This window comes from Blennius ocellaris (genome assembly GCF_963422515.1).
Source record: "Blennius ocellaris genome assembly, chromosome: 1".
Classification (NCBI taxonomy): Eukaryota; Metazoa; Chordata; class Actinopteri; order Blenniiformes; family Blenniidae; genus Blennius; species Blennius ocellaris.
The window spans coordinates 7147737-7158335 of NC_137650.1; the positions used below are offsets into that span (position 1 = coordinate 7147737).

General features: G+C 44.1%; 2 protein-coding genes across 2 annotated transcripts in view; both read left to right on the forward strand.

The window, feature by feature from the left end:
- Window positions 1-1006, forward strand: part of LOC308133620 (RNA polymerase II elongation factor ELL-like) — a 28730-nt gene extending 27724 nt beyond the window's left edge. Inside the window, exon 12 of the mRNA XM_080501082.1 lies at window positions 608-1006. Coding sequence (XP_080357208.1) covers window positions 608-709 — 102 coding nt within the window. The 3' untranslated portion in view covers window positions 710-1006. The remainder of the gene's footprint in view (window positions 1-607) is intronic.
- A 3777-nt stretch (window positions 1007-4783) lies between these two features.
- wdr93 (WD repeat domain 93) lies at window positions 4784-10318 on the forward strand (the record flags this gene model as incomplete). The annotated part of the gene is made up of 11 exons (XM_080520295.1): window positions 4784-5006; window positions 5230-5294; window positions 5950-6028; window positions 6099-6189; window positions 6952-7010; window positions 7691-7789; window positions 7892-8023; window positions 9356-9413; window positions 9653-9713; window positions 9817-9973; window positions 10071-10318. The coding sequence occupies 11 exons, from the start codon at window positions 4784-4786 to the stop codon at window positions 10316-10318; spliced, it is 1272 nt and encodes a 423-aa protein (XP_080376421.1).
- Window positions 10319-10599: the final 281 nt, after the last annotated feature.

A 10599-nucleotide genomic window follows, 5' to 3' on the forward strand; every position in this document is an offset into this window, starting at 1 on the left:
CGAGCGAATAAAGTCCCACCTCCTTCACATCGTCTGCAAACAGACGACAGATTGACCTTTGTAAGACACTCGTTGAAAGCCTTGAAAGTTCTGGATTAGATAAACACATAAATAATACAATGAAGCCTGCTGGACAAGTGTTGAACCTACAAATATCACCACTTCTAACTTTGAAAAGATCGAAACAACAAAGATTTTAAAATGATTTCCTGCACGACACTATCGATTCCCTTCGTTCTAGTATTTATTATTCATCCTCTCTCGAGCCCTTATGTAGGATTTACTGGCACGTTTGGACAATTGCTGCTTTGTGGGAGTCGAGTTTCCCCAAACAGGATTTCCTGCAATCCACACAGCGGTCGCTCTGGTTTATTAATCACATTGACTTGACTTGACGGCAACGTGAGTTTTTATTAGTCACTGTTGGTGCTTTAATCAGACACCATACGAGTAAAAACAGCCGCAAACTGTCCACAACAGTTAACAATTTGATGTGATGACTGGAAGAGCTTTTGGAAGAGCTGCGATACCGTCCATCACCGCCTCTATTTGCACTTGTGTGACTGACGAGCAGGAAACCCTCTTCTCTTCTCTTGTCTCTCCACAGAAGTTCCCCGGATACCGGGAAGAGAAGAAGCGCTGCGAGTATCTCCACCAGAAACTGGCCTACATCAAACAGCGCGTCGTGGACTATGATGCTCCCTCGTAGCACTGAGTCTTTTTTTCTTTTTTTCTTTTCTTTTCTTTTGTTTATATTACAAGTAAACTCTTTCTCTGAAGTGTCAGACGAAGCGTTTTCACACCAGCTCTTGGCAGACTGATGCTGTGAGCCTCAATGGTTTCACACTCTGGACACGCGAAGCCACTTTTGTTTTGAAGTTATCATTTTTGTAAGAGGTTTCTGGTGGAGTGTAAAGACCAGAGGAGGAGGAGGAGGCCTGAATGCATAATGGTACCTGTAAGAACATGTGTGTGCTTCTACTGGCCATTGTGTTGGAAATATGTCAAGAAAAGCAGCGACTGGGTTTTTTTTTGGGGGGGGGGGGGGGGGTTCTCGACACTTCAAGCATTCCGTCACGCAGATTCTTCCTTCTATGATCCACGAAGACCCCCAAGAGACGTTAGAGTGGACTCTCTTTTCCATTCCATATCAGAGTTTCCTCCAGCGTAATCGATGTTTGAACAGGGAAAATGTCACCTCGCATTTCAAAACCTCGTGATTTATTGTTGCAAATATGGTGAGAGAATGTCTCGTCTCCACTGCAAAATGTGAGGCAAGACGGGTTTAGAGCTCCGGCTGCATCGAGGTCTGAGGCATGGAGGGAAGATCATCGTCCAACACCGGCCGTCGAGACGCTCCCACTGTTTTACTTCACTCACCGGGGTTGTTCTGATCTAACGGGCGAATGTAACAGTGAAGCAACTGTTGAGAAGTTCACACAGAACCTTCACACACGCCTTCTCCCACAATGCACTTGTGTGTGTTTCTAGTATTTATGACCCAACGTCCCTCGTTTGATTTGACTGGCAAGTGGACCAAGACCTTTCAATGGCGTCTCTCAAGCGGAGAGACTCAAGTATTCTAACCCACTGGAAAGACGTGTCTTTTGAATTGCGTAAAACTACTGACGTATTTATTTTTCCAGACATTTCCCCCTCCGGCTTGTAGCGTTCGGTCCCGTCAGATGTCGAGTGTTTGTATCCGAGCCGCGGTGGGAGAGGCTGTGAGCAGATTTAAAAAAAAAAAAAGAAAAGGGTATCCTAATATATTGTGTGTTGGGCTTTGTGTCTGAGCGCAGGTGTAAAGATCCTCGGGGGGTCAAAGTCGCGTTGGAGGCCTTTGAATGTGAGCAGATTGATGTTGTAGCGTGAGGTGAAAGGTCGCGGCAGCACGTGTTCACTAATGTAGACGGCCAAAGGTGGGACCAGACGCAGAGTATGCTGGTACGGTGTACATTTTTGTTCTGGGGTTTTTTTTGTTTTGTTTTGTTATTTATACTAAATAGTAGCCCTCCTCTGAGACTTTGGCTCCTAAACTTTTGTAAAGTTTGATGTCAGGAAGCTCCAGCTTTGTCTCCATGTCAGCTAATTGTAATATCTGTGCGTTGCGTAACTTTCCGGGACGGATTTATAGCTCCAGCTTCTAAAGCGGAGCCCATGCAGAGTGTGACCGTTGCATTTTTTGTATTTTTGTACCGGATGTCGGTCACGCAGTCGACGACACAGAAGCCTTAAAAGATTACACTTTCATGAGAAGACGTCTTGAAACTGCCAATTGTAAGGAATCCTAACCACCACCTCTCCTCCTGCCTTATATCCCAGCTGACTGTGAGATTTCAACGAGGCCAACAAGAAACTGTGGCAGCAAAGTGAGATGAAGCTCTCATCTGTTGCTCTTGTAATCCTTCTGGTACTATTGTTTTTTTTTTGTTCGTTTGTAATAACCATGACGGGAACTGTTCAGGTTTGTCATCATTAAGAATGTCGCCGACTTCTTCCTGCTGCTGATCTTCCTGTTGACGTCATGGTTGTTGAGTATTTCCTGTGGTTTCTGAAATATCCGAAGCACAAAAGAAAAAAAGAAATTCCCTTTTAAGACGCGGCAATACCCGACTGCTTTCAAGGTAATGGCTGGAAATGATGAGGGGAAAATGATGACTCACACCAGGTGAAGGTCATGATTATCTCTGCATTATTCGTTTGACGGAGCTTCTAATTCTATATTTAGTCAAAGAATCACTTGTGGTTTGCGACGTGTTTTAAATAAAAAACAATTGTATTTATCTTTGCCAGTCTTAATCACAATCTGCATTAACAGGTTCATAAGGTGTTGTGGATTTATTTTTTTTGAATTCTTATATGGAGGGGACGATTGCAAAGCAGGGATGTGTGTGTCCAGTCTGCAAAAGAATAAAAACATCACAGCGACGGAGAGGCTCAGAAGTTTTGTTCATGTGGGCTCCTGGACACTTGCAGGCAGGTGGTGACTCATGTTTACAGAGATTTCTGTGAGTCGCTCTCCACGGGAAAGGATGCAGACGAGACCCAGCATACACTGACTTACAAGACTTACAAGACTGACATCTTCATGACTTTGGACAGAGCGGATGAAAAAGTAATTAGTGCAGATTTGACGTGAATTTAAACTCGTTGTGAATAATGTCGGCAGGTCAAACTGAATTCTTTAAGAGAAGACGTGTGCTTGTCTTTCTGCCACTGTCATTCCCAACGTCACTTGTTCATTTTAATCTAACATTGACAAATGTTTAAGATCCGGATGAAATGTACAATTTGTAACAGTAAAGTTGACGGCTCAGGGATGGAGTTTGTTTTGTTCAAACTGAAACACTCGTCCTTCTTCTCTTCACTCCTTCGCCGCCGTGGGCGACTGCAGCCGGGCCCAGCTGGAGACGAGGGGCACCCTGGAGGGACCGGTGCCAATAAGGGAGTACAAGGGGAGGGCTGGAGACACTTTCTCAGTAACAACACAGATGGTTCACCTTGACATTGCGACCCTGAACTCTCCGTCTCAGCCAGATAAGGTTGAGTGAAACAGTCCATTGTTCAAACCGCGGTGAGAAGAAACCCTTGTTGCACTTTACTCTCTGTACAGAAAATGTTTTCATTTTTCCACTCCTCCACTGCCCTCCGGAAGACATCACGGCTTTTACACTCTAATAAATGAGGAAGGATGTTTGAGATATGGCCTGAATCACAGCAAGATAGAAGAGGGACTCCACCTTAAAGTGTGAAGTGTGGTGGGTTCTGCAGTCAGACCACTAGAGGGCGGTCTTGTTGCGATCTGTCGCGTTGTCAGGGACAACGGTGGCAAACATTGTACGGCCGTGAATCGGGACTCGGTACGAACAACCCTCATGACTATCCTTCATTATTAATCATGTTATTCATATTTATTCTGTAAGCAGTGTAGAAGATATAGGATCTCCCTCAGCTTTCGCGGGGAACCGAAATGCAAAGGGAATCCTGTGAAACGATCTAGTTTTTGCTGTTCAGGACGTCCAGGTGCAGCACAGGTATGGAAGCAGCAGATAAAACACCCACAGAGCGGATGCAAGTATTGACAAAGGTACAAAACAACCTCGATCGACCTTCTGCTTGTTTCTGTGTTTGTTTCTAATAAATATGATTTAGATTTAACTTGCACAGTGCCTGTCCGTAAACATTGCTGTATAGGTGCCAGAGTAAGGCTGTTAGATATTACATCTCCAAAAACCAATTCGCAAAAGTTCAGACTATACATTTCTGTGATTCATGTGCATGCACACAAAATATTAATATAGTAGGGCAGCAGTATGTTCATGGTAACAATAACAACTGCCTGTAAATATATATATTATATATATATATATATATATATATATATATATATATATATATATATATATATATATATATATATATATATATATATATATACACACACACACACACACACACACACACACACACACACACACACACACACACACACACACACACACACACACACACACACACACACACACACACACACATATATGTATATATATGTATATGTATTTATTTTGAATGTTTGAAGGCTTAAGTTTAAAGACTGTGTGAGTGGTTAGCATTCATAAATAAAAGTGCTACAAAACCATTCTATACATAAATAAATTGAATAATAATAATAATAAAATAATAAGAAAGATAATATTAATACTAATCATTGTAGTTATAGTAATAATAACAATGATAATATGTATAATAATAATAAATAAAAATAAATAATGACTAAATAATCATGTGTCATGATAATGATCAGCTTCCAGTGGACACAAACTGCCTGTCCTGCTCGGAGGACGGCCGGTACCTGGGTCTGGGTCATGGGCGAGGCTTGTCAGTGTGGCGTGCGTCTCCCTTGGTCAGCGTTGCCGACTGGCTGCAGGACAAGCTGGAAATCATTTGTGTTCAGATGAGCGGAGCCGCTGGATCCACCTACCTGCTGGCGACTGTCGATGATATGGGTGAGCTCTGGTCCACACCAAGTTTATCTTCCCTTCCTGCTCTGTGTCCAGCCTGAACAGGTAGAAACCCACATTTATTTTTTTAAACTGGACTTGATCCTGATCTTGTGAAGCGTCACTCAATAGAGACGACGGCGCATCAAGGGGGCAAGAAAGTATCAACTTGATGTTTAACGGAGTTTGTCAGATATAATCTTAGAATCGGTGTCGTCCTCCGCTCCAGGTGTGGCCAGAGTCTTTGCACAACACTTTGATGTCATTCGCCTGATCAGCGTCGTCAACGTCATGGTACGTATGGTCGAGCTCCTGCTGTCCTCTAATGCAGTGTTTTTCAACCACTGCCCCGCGGCACACTGGTGTTCTGTGAGATATAGTCAGGTGTGCCGTGGGAAATTATCCAATTTCACATTTTTTTCTAAAAATCATTTGCTCTCACAGCCGTTGCAGTGCGTTGAAGAGTAATCGTGTATAAATACTCTTCGCCAATAGATGGCAGCACAGAACTTTGCTGGTGAAATGGAAACTGACAGACGTCAGTCTGGTTAATCACCACCTCCTGCTCCCATCTTGTATCAAAGTACTGTGTCAGTGACAGTGATGGAGAAGGTTTTGAAAAGGAAGAATGTGAACCAGGATCTCAGCTCTTCATCCATCAGGTCCAGGTTTCACACTGAGTAAAAATAAAAAAATGAAATTGGGAAATACTTTTTTTCTGCATTTATTTGATTCCTGTTGATAAAACTTTAATGAGAATGACTTTATTTTGTTAATAGAGGCTACAGAGTTTCACATTTTTACATTTTCGGGTGGTGGTGTGCCTCGAGATTTTTCCAAAGAAAAAAATGGGCCTTTGCTCAAAAAGGTTGAAAAACACTGAGATAAAGGAGATAAAAACACTGGTCTAATGAACACAAACTCTGAGCCTGTTCCTCACCAATATCAGGAAGACGTCAACAAGAGGAGCATCTGTTTGTCCTTCGAGCTCAGTGAAGGGGGACAACATGGCGCCGCCTCAGTCAGCTGTGAGTGAACCTTCCTCATTTCCACTGAACACGTCGCCTCCTTGTCTCATGGGTTCATGCCTCCCGTCAGGCGGCGGCGCTGCTTGGCTGGAGGTCTACCGTCTGCCATTGGCATCGTGGCTGAAAGAGCTGGAGGTGGTGCGACAACAGGTAAACGAACTGTGAGTCCATTGGATGAGATTAAATGTTTTTAGAATCTTACAATAAGTTTTCAGCTTTTGTTTTCCCTAATTTGACATAGATGATCTCTTTTAAACCGCTCCCAGAGGCTATTTCATGCATGAAAACGGCAAATGCAACACTATTGTATGAAAAAACAAAAAAAAAATCAAAGCATCTTTTCATATCTTCAGGACTCAAAGTCAAGTGGAGATTTAAAATGGTCTCCTGTTACCATGGCGATTAAAGTCAAGCCGCCAAACAGTTCTGCAGGTAAACATTCAACGAGAACAGAAACGTAATACCGTCATACTGCGGTGCGGCTGAACAAAACCACAATCTGCAGTGTGAGTGAACCTGGTGGAGGTGATGGTGTGGGTGGAGATGAATATACAGAGTGAGACTGATGGAGCAGGGAGGTCAGTAAACCGTCTGTGGTTTCACAGGGCAGCAGGTGGACGGCGAGCCTGACGTCTCTGAGCCCTCAGATTTTCTGACACACTGTTTGACTTTGGACGTAATCCGGAGCAGCGGCCGTCGGTGGGAAAAGCAGTTTTTCAGTACGAACGCCGAGAAAACAAAAGAACCAAGAAATGAAAGCCCGAGGTGTGACGACGTTTATGCAAATGAGGCTCACCGCTTCACGGATGAGCTGCTTCAGTGGCTTTGTTTTGGTTTTCTGAACGGAAATAACACTGTGGCATCCATTTGTTTTTGTTTGTTGACACTTTTCTTGGCCTACTTTGTTTCCTCTGTGTTTGCAGACGTTGCACCCAGCACTTCCTCCTGCCATGTGGTCAGTGTGGTGGAGGAGACAGAGCAGGTGATCAACCAGGTCGGTCTTCATCTTCCTGTATTGCTGGTCTGCTTGACGTTAATTCAGCACGGTGACATTTCATCCTATAAACAAGCTGATTAGCTGCATTTTAACCATGCTTTGCATTTTCTTACAATCCATCATAATAAGGATCTATTTCTTTCATATTATCATATGAAAGTCATATTACCCAGCTTTTCACATTAGTCCAAAAACATTGTGTTGCCCCAAATCCAGCTTTTCCTTGATTCTCCTCCATTAGACTATTGGATCATAGGAGCTACATTCAGAATCTGCTGTGTCTGTGCGAGCTGGACTGGCTCCGCCCACACATGCCCATCTATGGGAAGAGGAGGAAGTACTTCCTCTCGTGGTGCCATGTGCCAGAGCAGAGCTGCGTGATTGTGGTCAAAGGGGAGGAGCCTACCTTGATTGTGATTGGCTAAACCCCTGATGACACTATATAGGGTTTCATTTCTGATTGGCTGGTTGGAGCAACACACTTTTTAAAACCTGGAACAAGCCAGGGAGAGAGAAGACACACTTTTTCATTTCTGGGGCGTCATTCCAGGTTTGGGAATGAATTTTACTGCTGGGAAACCATTAGAAAGTGAATTTTGCTTAATATGAGCCCTTCAGACGGGCTCAGGTCTGGACGAAATGTGATGCCAGGTTTCTTCTCTGACCTTTCCTGTCAGGATCTCCGGTTGCTGTGGCTGTGTGGTGGAGTGGAAGTCATAATCTTCTCCAGTATTCACTGCAAAAAGCACCCAAGATCAAAGCAGGTAGAACGTTTACTTATTCCAGCTTTCATCTCCTCACAATCACATTTTAATGACACTATAGCGGCTGGTGTAATTTACTTTGCTTTCCGTTCTTCCTTCTAGATGTGGAACGTCTTCCAGATGTGTTGTGGCCAAACGCAAAAGCGATCCTGTGCTCGGCCGTCGGCAGAAACACACGTTACGTAGCCCTCGGGCTCAGTGATGCTTCAGTGTGTGTGTGGGACCGGCTGTCAGGTGGGTCGATCTCATTATTGTGTGTTCGTCATCACACGTCCTCCTGCTGGACCTGGACCACTGGGGTCCAGCAGTGTGGACTTTAATGTGGACCAGTGTTTTTCAACCTTTTTTGAGCCAAGGCACACTTTTGTCTTTGGAAAAATCTGGAGGCACACCACCTCCCGAAAATGTTAAAATGTGAAACTCTGTAGCCTCTATTAACAATACAAAGTCATTCTCATCAAAGTTTTATCAACAGGAATCAAATAAATACAGAAAAAATGTATTTCCCAATTTCATTTTTTTTTTAATTTTCACTCACTCTGTGAAACCTGGACCTGATGGATGAAGAGCTGAGATCCTGATTCACATTCTTCCTTTTCATAACCTTCTCCATCACTGTCACTGACACAGTACTTTGATACAAGATGGGAGCAGGAGGTGGAGATGAACCAGACTGACGTCTGTCAGTTTCGATGTCACGGCACACCCTAACGTCTTGTCTCAAAGTGCTGTGCTGCCATCTATTGGCGAAGAGTATTTATACATGATTACTCGAGCAAATGTTTTTTTAGAAAAAAATGCGAAATTGGATCATTTTCGATAATTTCTTGTCTTTCCTACTCATGAGTGTCCTTAAGAGCAGAATGAAACAAGTAAATTTCTCCATTGTGAGATCAATAAAGGCTTATCTTATCTTATCTTATCTTATCTTATCTTAATTTCCCATGGCACACCTGACTATATCTCGCGGAACACCAGTGTGCCGCGGCACAGTGGTTGAAAAACACTGGTATAGAAGATCAGATGTCTCTCCAGGTTGTGGGATTTCAATGGATGGTCCACTGGGTGAACCACACTGTAGTGAAGATGAACCTTTCAGTGCTTCTTATTTCCTCTCTCTCTCTCTCTCTCTCTCTCTCTCTCTCTCTCTCTCTCTCTCTCTCTCTCTCTCTCTCTCTCTCTCTCTCTCTCTCTCTCTCTCTCTCTTTCTTTTTTAACATCCTCATACTACAAACAGAAAGATTCCGTCCCGGGAGTCATGCACAGTGACGTCTTGAAGAAATGGGCTGTTGCTGCAGTGTTTCTCCTGGTTTCACACTCACGCCTCAGTGGAGCCTGTCAACTTCTCAGTTGGCTGTGCGATATATTTAAGATTGCCCTGAGAGAAACCTCACCGCCGACTGATAGTTTATGTCTATCGGTTTGCAGAACGATGCACATCTGAGGGTGTAGATATATATATATATATACAGTATATGTTACACCCACACACACACAGAGGTTGTTATGTGATATAAACAACTTTTGCGCCTGTTTGTGTTTGTCACTGTCATCTTGTGGCCCCAGGGGCTCCTCTGTCTGTGGTACTGGAGCCTGAGTCAAGCAGTGTCTACATCAAGATGCAGTTTGTGGATTATTGGCCTTCGTTGGCTGATGAGTCACAGATTTTCACTGCAGAGAAGGTCAATCTCGTGTTGTTATGTAAAAGTGGAGCCATTCATACGGTCACAACCGGACGAGGGACACAATCCTGGAAGATGCAGCGGTCTGAAAGGTTGAAGTAGTTTTACATTTTCTCAGTATGAATGCGTGACTTTTGTCCTTCACAAAAGTTTATTTAACGAAAGGTTGTTAACTGTGCAGGTCAAAAGAGTCCCGGGACTTCCCCGTCACTGTGATCCCGCTGCCGTTCCTGCAGGGCTTGGTAGGAGCGTCGCACCTGTTGATGAAAACACACAGGAAGTTGTTAGAATCCTTGATAATTTGAATGTTTTAATGTCGGTCTTGTCCATTTCTTGTCTCAAAAGTCCCTCGTGGTGCAAATGAATGGGAAGATGTTGCTCCAGGATGTCTTCGGCCACAGGACCGTGTGCCTCCTGACTCCTCCCACATCCCACCTGATCACAACTCCTCATAATCCGGTTTATGCTCTGAACACCGAACGGCAGAGTCTCTTCATACGAGGTGCACGCCGACACCACGGCTAGAACGTGCTGATAGTGGGATTTCATGAAATGTCAGAATGAATGACTTGAGTAAAGGTCTCCTCCTCTGGCACCAGGTGACCAGGAGAAGAGCTGTGGTGCTGCTCCTGTGAGGGGAAGCCTCAGTCAGCTCTTGGGCTTCCATTTTAAAGACTCTGACATGGTGAAGCAGTACGAGAGTGGACTTCCACATTCCCCCCCACAGCCAGCAGCACCACGCCACGCCACCCTGGAGGAAACCTGCAGCCTCTACCTGCAGCAGAGGTTCGCCTTTCTTCTGCCTTCAGGATGTCGACGCACTGTGTCGAGCTTCTCCGTGATTTGAGTCCTGAAATTGAATGTGTGTCTCCTGTTTTTATTAAAGAGTTATGTCTGCGGATGACAGGAACAAAAGCATAAGGCAGACCTGGGAGCAGCTCGACGAAACAGCAGCGGCTGTGCAACGAAGGCAGCAGAGCAGCAGGCAGCCGACAAAGAAGTAAATAATGATAAAACAATTATAAATAAAGAAATTGTACATTTGTTGAACAGAGTCAAAGGTCACAGTGGACACACCAGCACTGACACAATAACACTGACACAGTAGACGTCATTACAAACAGCAGG